This window comes from Moschus berezovskii, chromosome 1, assembly GCF_049115385.1.
Source record: "Moschus berezovskii isolate FMDL1 chromosome 1, NW_MosBer_1.0, whole genome shotgun sequence".
Classification (NCBI taxonomy): domain Eukaryota; kingdom Metazoa; phylum Chordata; class Mammalia; order Artiodactyla; family Moschidae; genus Moschus; species Moschus berezovskii.
Genome location: NC_142460.1, coordinates 88,269,779 through 88,285,429, shown reverse-complemented (window position 1 = coordinate 88,285,429; position 15,651 = coordinate 88,269,779). Strand labels below are relative to the sequence as shown.

Below are 15,651 nucleotides of genomic sequence, written 5' to 3'. Positions count from 1 at the left end.
AAGAGTCGGACATGACTGAAGCGACATTGCACGCATGTAAGCACACAGTCCATTGTACCTTGGCTGTCAGTTCAGTTCAGTCGCTCAGTCATGTCCGATTCTTTGCGACCCCATGAATCACAGCACGCCAGGTCCCCCTGTCCACCACCAACTCCCGGAGTTCACTCAAACTCACCTGCATCGAGTCGGTGATGCCATCCAGCCATCTCATCCTCTGATGTCCCCTTCTCCTCCCGCCCCCAATCCCTCCCAGCATCAGAGTCTTTTCCAGTGAGTCAACTCGTTGCATGAGGTGGCCAAAGTATTGGAGTTTCAGCTTTAGCATCAGTCCTTCCAATGAACACCCAGGACTGATCTCCTTTAGGATGGACTGGTTGGATCTCCTTGCAGTCCAAGTGACTCTCAAGAGTCTTCTCCAACACCACAGTTCAAAAGCATCAATTCTTCGTCGATCAGCTTTCTTCACAGTCCAACTCTCACATCCATACATGACCACGGGGAAAACCATAGCCTTGACTAGACAGACCTTGGTTGGCAAAGTAATGTCTCTGCTTTTTAATATACTATCTAGGTTGGTCATAACTTTCCTTCCAAGGAGTAAGCTTCTTTTAATTTCATGGCTGCAATCAGCATCTGCAGTGATTTTGGAGCCCAAGAAAATAAAGTCTGACACTGTTTCCATTGTTTCCCCATCTATTTCCCATGAAGTGATGGGACCAGATGGCATGATCTTAGTTTTCTGAATGTTGAGCTTCAAGCCAACTTTTTCACTCTCCTCTTTCACTTTCATCAAGAGACATTTTAGTTCCTCTTCACTTTCTGCCTTGGCTTTACTAGTCCTTAAATCATGGCTAAAGTACTTCAGGTAAGGGTGTTCCTGTTTTCTCTCCCTGCCTCTCTCATTTCAATGAAGTTGTGTAACTTTACAAAAGAAAGAAGCAAACAATAAATTGTTTCCCTTCCCTGTATTCCCTTCTCTCCAGTGAAACTTAATCCATGTTATTCTGTGTGGACATATGATTCTGTGTCCTGCCCTCTTCTTCACTGTTATTTCTAAGTTTGATTACCGCTTTGACCTCATGCACATGCTGTCATATCTGATGTGTGTGGGTGGGCTCTTCTACAATGGGATCATAGTGTAATTTCCTCTGCCATTCCCCAGGTGATGCGTGTCTGGACGCTTTCCTGTCTGCATCTGCAGTGTGCCTGTTTGCAGGCCTCCCTGCACACGACCAGGGGCATGGAGGTCATGTATCCAGAACATATAGGTACTAATTAATTTTGCTGCCTGTTGGCTTATTTCCCTGGGAGTATATTCATAAACAAATTTACTGGCACAAAAGTTAAGAGGGATCTGTTAAACCAATTGCCTGAGGATAATTCAGAAAACTTGAGCAGCCCACAGTTGGTTCAACTAAGGATAAGATCATAATAGATCACATCAAGATCCAGGAAGACTTGTGTTTCATCAAGCTCCAAGAAGGCCTTTCTGGTATGCTCCAAAGAGTTGCTTTTTGAAGCTCATTGTAAAGGTCTTACATTAAATTTTTCTTGGTTTGTTTTTCAACTAAAATTTTAGTTGCCTGGCAGACTTTCAGGTTCTTTTTGTTTGTGTGTTTGATGTACTAGCTTCTCTTGTGATAAAAAACAGCCAAAGGATAAAAAAGAATCCACCAGTCAAAAAATTGTGATGAATAGGGCCACTCAAGTTATTGAAATCTTTGGTGTGATTTTCTTTTTGACTGGTGGATTCTTTTTTAAACTTTAGTTGTTTTTTAACTTTAATTTTTTATTTTGGAAATTTAGAAACACATAAAAAATAGGAGTAGAAAACTGAAGCTTCAACAGCCATTGACTTCCTGCTGTTTTTTCTTATCTTTCTCCCTACATACTTGTTTTCTCCCCCATTGTGGTTTCTAAAGCAAATTTCAGACATCCTATGATCTCACCCATAAATACTTCAGAGTGCATCATGTTTTGTTAAATGACCACAATGCTGACAACAAAGCAAATGAGGTAAAATGTTAATAATAAGTGAATCTAGGTAGAAGGGGTACAGATGTCTTTTGGACTGCTTATTTTTGCAAAATTTATATAAGCTTGAAATGAGTTATAAATAAAAAGTAAAAAAAGTGCAAACAAAAAATATGACTGTAATATGATCACATTTGATAATCCAAGAAAAAGATGTTTTTCTTTTACTATAAGACATGTTCCTAGAAAAAACCCAGAAAAATATTAAGAAGGAAATAAGTCATTCATAATTCTAACACCCAGACATAATCACTGTTAAACAATTGTGTATTATGTATCCAGGCTACTAAACGAACCCAGACACACAAACTTTTGCATATCATTTAAAAAGTCCAACAGTGCTAATGAGTTTATAATCAAATTCCCGTCCTTCCACCCCTCCGCAGTCCCACCCGCTGAGTACTTGCCCCTGCTTGCTCTCTCTTTTATCTGTTATCAGCCTCTCTCTCATGGCAAAATGCCATCTGCAATTCTGTCTTCACAGTATCTTTCTGATTTACCACAGCTGTTAAGATGAAAGGGAATCAAATTTTGCTTATTTTTTCTCAGCAGGGTGTGTTTTTCATTTTGTGTTTGATCTTAAAAAATGCTTTGTTTGTGGGTAGTGGATACTGCAGACTGGCTCATTCATCACTCACCTTCCTCCAGCACGTCATCCTGTACTCCAGAGGCTGGAGGGCAAAGACCACTTTCCCAAACTTCCTTTGGAAGAGTTCTGCATGTGACTGATGGGAATCTTGGAAAGATGATACCAATGGGGCCAAGCACAGAGGCAGAGAACTTTGGTTCCTCCAGCTACAATGAAGGTTCCAGTGTTTGGATCCCTGTGTTGTGGGTGCTGAGTGCATGGCAGGTAGTAAGTTTTTTTTTGCCAAACAACCCTGTGGAGGAATTAGGAATTTCTTTTGCATTAGGGCAAGGAGAGAAGAGCCTGAGGCCTGCTTGGTAATTCCCAGGCCCCAGTGCTTTCTCATGAGAGATCTGGCAGGCCTGGAAGGGGCCTCGTGGTTGGGACAGAGTGATGCAGTCATGAAAATCACTGTGGATTCTATGCCCTGGGGACACAGATGCCTCAGAGGATGTCAGAATGGAGTCATAATAATCACTAGATAAGAATATTCTCAGAGGGACTTCCCTAGTGGTCCAGTGGTTAAGACTTCAAGTTCCAATGCAACGGGTACAGGTGCAATCCCTGGTCAGAGAGCTAAGATCCCTCATGCCTCGAGGCCAAAAACTCAGTACATAAAACAGAAGCACTGTTGTAACAAATTGAATAAAACCTTAAAAATGGTCCACATCTAAAAAAGATAAAAGAAAAAGAAAATGTTCTCAGAGATGTCAACGGGAACTGTGGATGTTTGGGGACCCCTACCTCCTCACAAGATAGAAACCTTCCTGGAAGGGGGAAAGGAGAAACCTCTGAACAGACCCCTAAAAATCTAAATTGATTCAGAAAATTCTGAATTCGAGAGAAAACCCCAGTTTGACTAAAATGAAGTTTCTGTCATTAGGCTCAATGGGAATTTGAGAAGGAAACTAGGTTGTGACAGAAAAATAATGCAGATTCATAACTGACACCCTGATTGTGTGCTGAGAGTCGTGCCTGCTACGAATGACAGAGGACAGTGATGTTCAGTCTTCCTTTCTAACAAGAAGGTGGGGAGAGGCCACTTTATTTGCAAGCACTCGTTGAAGTGGAGCTCACCGTGAATGGTGTGTGTTTTCCCTGAGAAACCTCTTCCTCCAGCTCAGCCATGAGGGTGAGCCACTTGTCAAAGCAAACTTCGGAAGGATGAGTGTGTGGCATTTTGCATTGCAAAGTAGCTGTTTCCACTTGGCTGCTTTGACCATTAAAATAAAAATAAAAACTTGTATTTAAAACAAGCAAATAGAAAAATTAAAACCAAGCCATCAAATATTCAGCCTTTTTTAAAAAAAGTCCAAGTAAAATGTTAAATATAAGTCTTCATTCTGCTCTGGGCCTTGCTCAGAGGTGTGACCAGGGTGGGAGTGGCAGTCTGGGTCTGGTTTGGGGGAGCAGATGCCTCAGGTCTTCCTGTGTGAGACCTCTGTCTCCTACATGACGCCCTCTGGTGTCTTTTCATCCAGACTGACATTTGTAATTTCCACAAGTCATTTGTTTTTTTTTAAGTTTCAACTTTAATTTTTTTAATCTTTTGGCCTCGTCATGTGGCATGTGGGATCTTAGTACCCTGACCAGGGATCAAACCTGCGTCCCCTGCATTGGCAGCATGGTCCTTACCATCGGCCTACCAGGGAAGTCCCTTCCACAATTCATTTTCATTTTAAAAATCAAGGAAAGGTGGCCCTTTTGGAAGAAAATGGTCAGAAAGTCATCAAAAACTGTAAACTTCGTGGTGTCACACAGGTTTGCCTGGCTTAAAAGCAGCATTTAGAGAGAGCTGAGACTCAGCTGCCAGACTGGGATGGTCTTCCCTTGGTGCCGGACATCTTGGTTCTGACATCACAGAGGTGGGGGGACCATGGGGCCCTTGGGGGACTGATGTTTGGCTCCACCATGAGCTATGGTGTTCAGGACCCCTGGGATTGGGCCCTAGAGTTCTTGGGCTGATTATGGAGAAAGTTAGTGTGATCATTGGGTTTGTTGTTAAAGTGTGACTGGTTAAATAAATGTGTTGTTTTCTATTTTAAACAAGTGAAAAAAATTACAATATCAGTAATAATATTAACTAATATTTATTGCGTGCTTACTATGGACTAGGCACCATGCTAAAATACTTTACATACATTTATCTCATTTAACCCACATAAGAGTTCTGAGGGAAAAGAATGATTATTACCTCCATTTTAGACACAAAGAAGCTGGGGCTGAGTGAAGTCAAGGTTCCCTGCCTGTGGTCACCCAACTTGTGAATGACAAACCCAGCATTTGACCCCAGGTCTCTCTAGCTCCGAAACCTGACTGTTCAGCAGTATGCCATTCAACATTCGATCGTGTAACTACCCATGGGCAGACTCCCACTGCTGGAGGGAACCTAAGTTCGGCATTTGGGGGTGCCAAGACTAAAATCCCATGAGAGCTCTCTTGGAACCATGTGTTCTTACCCCAGAAATTGGTAGGCGGTCAGAGACTGGGAGCTTATTCTTCACAAGGGGAGGCATGGATCTGACTTCAGGAAGCGTTTGGGGTGGAGAAAGAAGGAGCTTCTGGATCACTGGGCCCTGAAAGGGCTCATCTAGGGCTTAGCTCATTTGTGAGTGGTGGGGTGCGCAAAGAAAATGGAACTCAATAATACTGCCTTATATCAACCAGACTGGGACATTTTTTCCAGTTTATATTGTCCATGGACTATTAAAACAGAAGCATTTTCTTATGGATAAAGCTACATATGACAACATTAATTACAGATACAGCTCATTGGATTCGTGCAGTCCCTTCCCAGCAGTCTGAGGTGATTCCTGAGATCCTGGAATCTAAACCTGGCATCACCATCACACTCCGGACAAAATCAGACGTACTGTTAGAGGATGGATGCTAACCTTCTCCACGTCACATGACAGCAGCAGCAAGTAGGAGACCACATGTTCAACAGTTTTCATAAATATGAGGGGACACATTCACCTTACAGCTTTGGACATTTCAAGTTCTTCTCACTGTCAAGGTGTTGGGCAGCGCTGGCGACATTCTGTCTTTCACACTCAACTCTAGCGGTGGCCAATGCAAAGTTCAGGGCAGACGTTTCAACATTAAAAACAAAAATCAAACCAAAACAACAGCGACAAAAACAACACCCTAGGGGGAATAGGTGGGTATCTTAAAGCCATGGTTTTATCTCTGGACTGTTGGGTGGGATAGAACAGAATAGGAGAATGGAAGCAGGGATAGGAAAGGTGAACCTGACTATAGGGATCTCAGCACTCTGATAAACCTAACCACAGAAGCACACTGCTCCCCTCTTCTTAATTTTAAGGGGGGCATTATTTCATTCACTGTCGTTTATAGCAGTGCAACTAAGTTCCAAGCATTTGGTGGGTCTCATCCCTCCTTCCTGGAGGAAGGGAGCCAGGGGGCAGTCCTTCATCCCTGTGGAGGTCATCCTGGGAAAACTGCCTGGATTCCCCCTGAACTGGCTTTCTCCTTCCCTTTAAGAACGCAGCATGTTTTCTGTAACAGTGCCGCCTCCGCCGCTGATGACAAAGCTCCGGGCATTAGACACGACAAGTGCCGGGGGCATCTCTTCGGGGTCCTCCATCGCTAGCTGGTGGGCCTCACCCACAGGGCCCTGCAGGCCTGTCTCCTGGGCGGTCAGTTCCGAGTCCGTCTCCCCGCACTGCAGCGGGAGCAACGCCTGGTGTTTGGTCAGGGCGTCGTTGCTTTTCTGGGCCTCCAGGGAGGTCTGGTGCGTGGAATTCCTGTGAGCCACGGCGCTCTTCTGAGGCTCGTCAAAGCTCAGCGAGAAGGTGACGGTGCCGCTGCCGAAGATGACCTTCTGCTTGCATCTGGGCGGCTGCTGCGACTGTGGCTGCGGCTGCGGGGTCGAGGGTGGCCGCGGCTGTGGCTGCTGCGCGTTGCGCGGGCTCAGGGCCAGCGGCTGCGGCTGCTTCTGCCTCTCCGGCTGCTGCTGCGGGAAGGGGTCCTCGCTGTTGCTCTTGCTGCTGATGGAGGAGGAGGGGGTGGATCCCGTGGAGCCCCCCAGGCTGCTGGACCGCTGGCGGGAGACGTTGCTACGGCGCAGCGTGGCTCGGGCGGCCACCTTGAAGGCGTGTGCCGCGGTGCTGCAGCGCACCTCCTCGATGGTGTTCCGGGACGGCTTGAAGAGGATGATGTAGACCTTGTTGAAGAAGATGCAGGCCAGCAAGCCAAAGCTGGCCGCCAGGATGGCGATCACCTCCACCGCAGAGACGAACTTGCCGTAAGTGCTGGCGTACGCGGGGATGAAGGAGATCCAGACGATGAAGAAGATGAGCATGCTGAAGGTGATGAACTTGGCTTCGTTGAAGTTCTCTGGCAGCTTCCGGGACTTGAAGGCGAAGAAGAAGCAGATGGCGGCCAGCAAGCAGGTGTAGCCGATCAGGAAGCCTAGCGCCATGAGCGAGCCCTCGTGGCAGGTGATGAAGATGATCTCGTCCTCCAGCTCGTGGTTGCGGTAGCTCGAGGGGGGCGCCGTATTGAGCCAAATGGCACAGATGACAATCTGCATGAAGGTGCAGAGGAAGACCAGCAGGAACTGCAGGTTGAGCCCCCACCACTTGCGGTGGAAGCTGGTGGGAATCTTGGCCTCAAACACCAGGAGGACCCGATTGGTTTTCACCAGGATGCACGAGATGCAGAGCACGAAGCTGATGCCAAAGGCCGGTTGGCGCAGGCGACAGGTCCAGTCCTGGGGCTCTCCGATGAAGAACAGGGAGCTGGAGAAGCAGCAGAGCAGGGAGAAGAGGAGGAGGTAGGAGAGTTCCCGGTTGGTGGCCTTGACGATGGGCGTGTTGCGGAACTTGATGAAGACGCCCAGCACGAAGGCTGTGAGGAAGATGCCCAGCACAGCAAAGAGAGTGAGTGCGATCCCAAAGGGCTCGGTCCAGGACAGAAACTCGATCTCCTTGGCGATGCAGGAAGTGTGGTTCTCATTGGACCAGAAGTCATCGGGGCACTTATCACAGGCACTTGCATCTGTAAAATGTCAATGAAGGGGTTTGTACTGCGTGGCAGAGACTGAAATTTGTGAGTGTGAATGTGGTGATGAGGGAACTTTAAATTTGCTTTATTGATGTAATAATTGTGATTTCTACATTATCAGATAATGTACTGAACCCTGACTTATGCTTAATAATATACTTAATTTCATGTTTCTTTGATGGTTTTATTATTTTTTTTCTTATATGTGCTGTGGTCAGTCAAATGTGCTGTGTGTTCAGTCATATGTGCTGTGTTCAGGTCCCTTCAGTTGTGTCCAACTCTTTTCAACCCTATGGACTGTGGCCCACCAGGCTCATCTATCCATGGGATTCTCCAGGCAAGAAAACTGGAGTGGGTTGCCATGCCTTCCTCCAGTTTGTATATATGGGGGCTACGTTTTGAAAAATTTTTTAATTTTATGTTGCAGTACAGTTGATTAACAACATTGTGATAGTTTCAAGTGTATAGCAAGGTGATTCAGTTTATACACATACATGGATCTATTCTTTTTCAAATTATTTTCCCATTTAGGTTGTGACATAATATTGAACTGACTCCCTGTGTTATACAGCAGGTCGTCGTTGGTCATCCATTTTGTATATAGCGGTGTGTACATGTCAATCCCAAACTCTAGGAGGGCTACTTGCCTCCTTTAACACTACTTGCTGATGTACAAACCGCCACTCAGCAAGCACAGAGTGGTCAGTCTTGCCAGACAGGTGGCTGCCCTGCGCACTGCGGGTCTGGCACTGCCCACCAGTTTTCATGGTGATTCACACTCAGCCTGACTTATTTTGGACGTAAGGATGGGCTGTGTAGACACGCCAGAGCAGCCTCTTGGATCACAGCAAAGTACGCCACGATTCTGACCTGTGCCTTCCTCCCTCCACATCAGTGGCTTTCTAGTGAGGGTGGCTGCAGATGCATTTGACCAACAAATGCTTCTTAAGCCTCTGCTGCGTCTCAGTCAGTGTGCAGTTTTGGGGAGAGAAAGGAGCACGGGCTTTGCAGTCAGAGATCTGGATGGGAATCCTGGCCCTGCCATTTATTAGCTGTGTGACTTTGGTCAGGCTTCTTAACCATTCTGAGCCTCAGTTTCCTCACTGGTAAAACGGAAGCAAGAATAACTCCATCGTGAGGATGAAATGAGTTAATAATAATGAGAAAAAAAATATATTTAGTATTTATAGAGTGCTTCCAATATGCCAATCAAATATTTCTTTACAACTTATCATGTGTTTTATCAGTTTTATCTAACTTAATCTCCCAAACTCTGTAAGATAGGTTTTTTATTATTCTTCTCACTTTATAGATGAAGAAACTGAGGCATAGGAGAAACATAAATAAGATAGTAAGTCCAGTGCCAGGCACTCTGTAGACAATCTATCGTGACCTATTAACTCTGGAGCCTGGAACAGACACAGCTTTGTCTATTCAGGATCACTGAGCTCTAGGAAAAGAAAAATAATATTGGAGTGCAGTATCGAGGTAAGAGAAAGGTGTGCAATAGATGTGTTTGTCAGCTTTCACGGTATTACAGAGATATCTAATATTCCGAGTCTGTCCCCCTCACTGTGCAGCCCAGTGTGATGCTCAGACGCACCTTGTTAAAAAGAAACCGTGCTAAGCACTGTCTCAGCCCAGCCCTTCCAGGGACTTTGCTGAGCCCAGGGCCTCACAGTGAAGGGAGCTCTGCATGTCCACCAGGGGTTGCTCCTTTACCTGTCTCGTCACTGTACTCCCCATCAGGACATTCCACACACTCAAAGCAGCAGGTGGGCTCCCCCTCAATGATTCCTTTCCTGGTCCCTGCCAGGCAGTCTCGGCTGCAGTTGGAGAAAGGCACCTGGAGGGCAGAGATCACAACAGTGAGGGGATGCAGCTGTGGGATCAGTCTTCCAGCTCCTCTGAGATGTGTCAGAGGGAGGAGCTGGGCACTAGCAACGGTGTGGCAGACTCAGGCCCAGTCCAGGCAGAGGAAGGGCCAGCAGTCTGTGTTCCTATTATCTCTGAAGGGGACAAATGCCTATGGGAAAGTGCAGGCACACAAACACACACACACAAACACATCTCAGTGGAATTCGAGGAAGATTAATTGTTGGGAGTCTACACAGTAACAAAATCCTCCTTAAATAGCCTTCCCTTCCATCCTCTACAAGTCCCAGAATAAGACATCTGCTTATTTTCCATAGAACTAAAAGTCTGAGACAAACTACAGGACACAGGGACATGGACCTACACCCAGAGGGAGAGCCACAGGGGGAGATGCTGAGACAAGGGGACATTTGAAAATGAGACTTTGAACTTTGTAGTAAAATGCAATTCCTTCAATTTTCTTTTAGGCTTTACAGGGTGATTTCTGAGATCCTTGCAACAACTCAGTGAGGTAGGCCTGACAGGCATGGAAGAAATGAAAGTAAATGGATCAGAAAACTATACCAGGTGATTACTAACCAAAAGAAAGCTGCAATAGCTACACTAAACTTCAGATAACATAGTTTTTATTTTATTTCCTTAATGGACTTCAGGTGCACAGAGTTTGATTAATTATAATCCTTAATCAACCAAGGTCCGTCTAGTCCAGGCTATGGTTTTTCCCGTGGTCATGTATGGATGTGAGAGTTGGACTGTGAAGAAAGCTGATCGCAGAAGAATTGATGCTTTTGAACTGTGGTGTTGGAGAAGACTCTTGAGAGTCCCTTGTACCGCAAGGAGATCCAACCAGTCCATTCTAAGGGAGATCAATCCTGGGTGTTCATTGGAAGGACTGATGCTAAAGCTGAAACTGCAATACTTTGGCCACCTCATGCGACGAGTTGACTCACTGGAAAAGACTCTGATGCTGGGAAAGGTTGGGGGCGGGAGGAGAAGGGGACGACCGAGAATGAGATGGCTGGATGGCATCACCGACTCGGTGGACATGAGTTTGAGTGAACTCCGGGAGTTGGTGATGGACAGAGAGGCCTGGCGTGCTGTGATTCATGGGGTCGCGGAGAGTCAGACATGACTAAGCGACTGAAATGAACTGAACTGAACTGAATCCTTAATCTAATATTACTTGTTCATGTTTGAGCCACTTTTGGCTGGTCATTTTTAACATGTGTGTGCATGCTCAGTCACTCAGTTGTGTCTGATTCTTTGTGATCATGTGGACTATAGCCTGCCAGTCTCCTCTCTCCATGGGATTCTCCAGGCAAGAATCCTGTAGTGGGTTGCCATTTCCTCCTCCAGGGGATCTTCCCTATCCAGGAATTGAACCAGTGTCTCCAGCATCTCCTGCACTGGCAGGTGGGTTCTTTTACCACTGAGCCACCTAGGAAGCCCCTCATTTTTAATGACTACCACCCAAAACAGAAACTAGGACCAGGATAATAACCTCCATCTAACTATATACTCCTCTTTCCACTTACTTCCTCCCCACCACATAGTCATACCTGAGATGACCATCATCCTGGTTCACCACAAGCAAGTAATACTAAACTTTCAAGGAACAGAGCAATCTTATCTTATACAAACTCTAGCAGAGATCAGGAAAATACATATATTCTTAAAGGAGCACCTTCCAACTAATTGTTGTAAGCCCAGTATAATAACCTTGATTCTAAAACAAGACAAGGACAGTGTGAAGGCCCATCTCACTTATTAAGTTGTCTTCAGAAGTAGAGCTGAGTTGAGGATTTGTGTCCAAGTGATTTATAAGGGAAGTTCTCCCAAGGGAATCAGGAAGAGCATGGAGAAAGTAGGACATAGGAGGGAGAAGAAGAAGCAAGGCTATGATCCTGAGCAAAGTTCCTCCGACTTCTGCCTGATCCCCTGGGGGAGCTCTGGATTGCAGGTTAGGCCCCAACGCTGTCCTGACCTGAAGAGAAGGGCTAGAGCTTTCACACTTCCAAAGCACTCAGAGGGGAAGGGAAATGTAAATTCCTAGGCTCTTCTGAGGTTCTCCTTTGCCTCTCTGAGCCTGTAGGCAAAATGGGTTCCATTAGCCTGCAGGCAGTCTCTGAAAAAGAATATGAAGTTCTGATTATTGGAAGTAAAAATGTATAGAAATCCTGGAGATACATGCAAAGGGTAAGGACTCTGAAAGGATCCGGAAAGAGTACAACTACTTTCTACTACTTGAAAACAGATGAGAAGTACTAAAATAGTAGACAAACTCAAAGGGCATGAAAAACAAAATACATTATGATTATGCTGAGTTTCTGCCAGGAACGTAAGAAAGTTTAATATTAGAAATTCTGTGTCACTCACTGTAATAATTAACACAGAAAAACATGATCATCAATAGATGAAAAAATATTTGATGAAGTTTAACACAAACTAGTGGAGAAGGCAATGGCACCCCACTCCTGTACTCTTGCCTGGAAAATCCCATGGGCGGAGGAGCCTGGTAGGCTGCAGTCCATGGGGTCGCTAAGAGTCAGACACGACTGAAAGACTTCACTTTCACTTTTCACTTTCATGCATTGGAGAAGGAAATGGCAACCCACTCCAGTATTCTTGCCTGGAGAATCCCAGGGATGGGGGAGCCTGGTGGACTGCCGTCTATGGGGTCGCACAGAGTCAGACACGACTGAAGTGACTAAGCAGCAGCAGCAACACAAACTAGTGATAAAAAACTTAATGATGTTTGACAGAAAACAAAATTCTGTAAAGCAATGATCCTTCAATTAAAAAATAAATAAATTTTTAAAAAATTAGAAAAAAACTTAATGAGAGTAGGAAGAAATATCTTTACCTTGAGAAAACATCCCCAAATTGTTAGCATAAACATCAATCCATATGACACAATATTATTTAATTTAAAATAAGGGTGCTTATTTAAAATAAGAGTGCTCAGTATCATCACTATTATTATATATTACACCAGAGTTCCTAGTTAGTGGAACAAGAAAAATATGGGCAACCATATTGGAAAGGGCTAAAAAAAAAAACCTGTTATTTTTAATAATAATGCAGATAACATGCTTGTCCACATTAGAAATAATTGGAGAGCAGCCCCGGGCTAAAATGCCACAGACTGCCACTGTTAGCTGAGTTTCATTAGTTTCTATTAAAAAAAAAACTTCACCTTTTGATGTATGCTTTTGGTTCATTTCTAGCTTCTTAAATGATTGTGACAATTTTGCCCAATCTACCATTGCTTCACCATTCAGAAGTCCTGCTTCCATCTCAATCTTTGATCATGCCAGGTAACTGAGTACTTATTAGGTATTTACTACCTAACAGTCTATGTGTATCAGAGATAGTAAATATATCATAAGAAAGCAAAAAGCATACATTTCTTGAATTAGGGAGCAATATATCATAAGAACGCAAAAAGCATACATTTCTTGAATTAGGGAACAAGTCTTCATTTTTGTAGCCCCAGTTACAAAGACTTGAATAACCCTTGATACATGGTAGGGCTCATACTATTTTCAAAACATCTCTTTAAGAAGACTATTCTCCTTCCCACTACTTGCTTGAACTGGAGACATCTTACAAAGTTAAACACATGGGAAACAGTAAAATAATTATTGTTTCCAGAAAAAAAGAAATAACTGGCTTGACAAGGAATTTTAAAACACTTGAACAGATGATCAGCAATATTTTCTAATGAAAGCGGAATAGAAGTGGCAAAACCAGATCTGATGATCACTGAGACTCTCAGGACTCTGGTTTGAAGGAAGGAAAGGATAAGCTACATCTATGAATACTGTAATGTTTGCTATTATTATGTGCTTGTAAATTCACTGCCAACTCTACTGGATCATGATATGTATTTTATACATTGCTGGTCCAACTTTGTTGATATTTTATTGAGGATGTGACCACATCTATGTTTATAAATTGGCCTATAATTGTTTTTCCTTGTACTGTTTTGATGTTAAGATTATATTAGCCTTTTAAAATGAGTTTAGTAGCTTTCTATCTTGGCTTCTGTTAGGCTGTGAGTGGCAAAAACCTCAAAATAACAATGGTTTAGTCTACACCAGTTAGAGAGAAATGTGTGCATCAACAGAGGTAAAATATAACCTGGATGACTCAACAACAGCAGGGAACAGATAATAAATAACACAGCTGAACCATTTAGACTGTCAATTGATACTTGTGATAGTTTAGACAAGAGTATAATTAGTGGACAGAGGAACATACCCTCTGGAATCCCCAAAGCTCTGTCTGAAAAAGGGTCATAACATGTTTATAACTGAGAATTCATTCTCTGAGGTAGAAACTAAAAAGACTTGCACACTGTGGATAAGATTTGCTATCTATAGGAGAACTTCTTAAAGGTAACTTATCCTTTAAATTGAGAAACAGTGAAATTGTAGTATTCATCAGAAACCCATCAACCTAAGAAGTGGTTGGTAAAAAGATGAAGTTGAATTTTTGGTCATGTCATAAAAAGTGGTCCAAGATACTCAAAGGTGATACTAGAAAGCATTAGTCCCTCAGTTGTGTCTGAATCTTTGCGACCCCATAGACGGTAGCTCACCAGCCTCCTCTGCCCATGGGATTTTCCAGGCAAGAATACTGGAGTAGGCTGCCATTTCCTATTCCAATAATAGAAAGGCAAATGCAAAGAGAAATGTAGCAGTTCTCATCCAGGCTTTTTGGAAGAGTTAGAGAGGATGCCCGGTCCAGGGTTTGTTTCTACAGAGGATCTGGGTCCTTCAGTTCAGTTCAGTTCAGTCGCTCAGTCGTGTCTGACTCTTTGCGACCCCATGAATCACAGCACGCCAGGCCTCCCTGTCCATCACCAACTCCCGGAATTCGAACATACTATATTCTAGGACACAACCGTCGTAGAATGGTTATTATTTCAGCCTATCACGTATCTTTTCCTTAAGTGCATATTCACTGGGAGTAATGTGCCTCTGGTTATTAATCAGGCTTCTAGATGAAGTGATACTCATGGAAGGAGGCCGTGATCACAGTCACAAGCATCCTCCTATTTGCTACAGGTCTCCCACAGGAGGAGAATAAATTGTCCTTTTGATTTATAGGTCAGTCTTAAGCTATTTTGGATAACAGGGAGCTACCTCTGTGTGAATTGTCCATGCCCTGTCTTGAGTGATGCTTGTGTTTGCTTAAATATTTTGCTCTGGTTGGGGGAAAGTTTTACCCAAAGAAACTATTATTTGCCATGGAGTCGGATTTGTAAAGAATAAAATTGTTTCAATAAAATAAGCATGGGGCTCCGGTTCTGAGAATTCTCTTTTGGACACTAAACACTCATGGATTTCACAGGGAATCCTGACAAGCAGTTAGTGAACTGATGGAAGTGGACTCGTGATTCTGGAGGTCCAGTGGCAAAGCCCAAGGCCCGACCGAAGCCCAGCACAGTTTCTTCCTGTGGTGGAGGCATCTAGTATCCTGATGGACAGCACATACCTCCCTTGAGAATCCACTCCACAGGATTTTTTCATCATTGATGAAGAGTCTCTCTCCTTTCTTGGCATAGACATTGTAATATCCAACTTCCTTAAACACTATGGAGCCGTCCTCTGGGGAGAGGTGCCAATTGATGATGGAATAGTTCCCTGCCAGGTCTCCACATTCATCGAAAGTTACTTGCTCCCCCATATTGCTGGTAAAATTTAGGTGCCGCAGGTGTTTCAGGACCTAAAGAACAGAGATGAATATTCTTAATACAAGCCACAGGGCTGCCATATATGGTTATGTAGGTTGAGCACTGCATTAGGACAGTAAACTATCTTGTCCAAACAAAGTGGAAGGGACACGACTTGAGGAAGAGGGACCTTTCTGTAATTTATGCTAAGGTACTTAATTCACAACCAAGATAATCACGATAACGTGATCACTGACCTAGAGCCAGACATCTTGGAATGTGAAGTCAAGTGGGCCTTAGAAAGCATCACTACTAACAAAGCTAGTGGAGGTGATGGAATTCCAGTGGAGCTATTTCAAGTCTTGAAAGATGATGCTGTGAAAGTGCTGCACTCAATATGCCAGCA

The 15,651-nt window shown here is 44.1% G+C and overlaps 1 protein-coding gene across 2 annotated transcripts in view; it reads right to left on the bottom strand.

Annotated features, from left to right (window-relative positions):
• Positions 1-6,161: 6,161 nt before the first annotated feature.
• CASR (calcium sensing receptor) overlaps positions 6,162-15,651 on the bottom strand; it is a 32,585-nt gene continuing 23,095 nt past the window's right edge. Inside the window, exons 4-6 of one of the 2 annotated variants that reach the window (XM_088841012.1) lie at positions 15,068-15,298; positions 9,413-9,572; positions 6,162-7,684 (exon numbers count right to left, since the gene is read on the bottom strand). In XM_088841012.1, the coding sequence (XP_088697138.1) occupies positions 6,162-7,684; positions 9,413-9,572; positions 15,068-15,298 (1,914 nt within the window). The remainder of the gene's footprint in view (positions 7,685-9,412; positions 9,573-15,067; positions 15,299-15,651) is intronic. The other variant, XM_055418508.2, reaches the window with a different exon arrangement.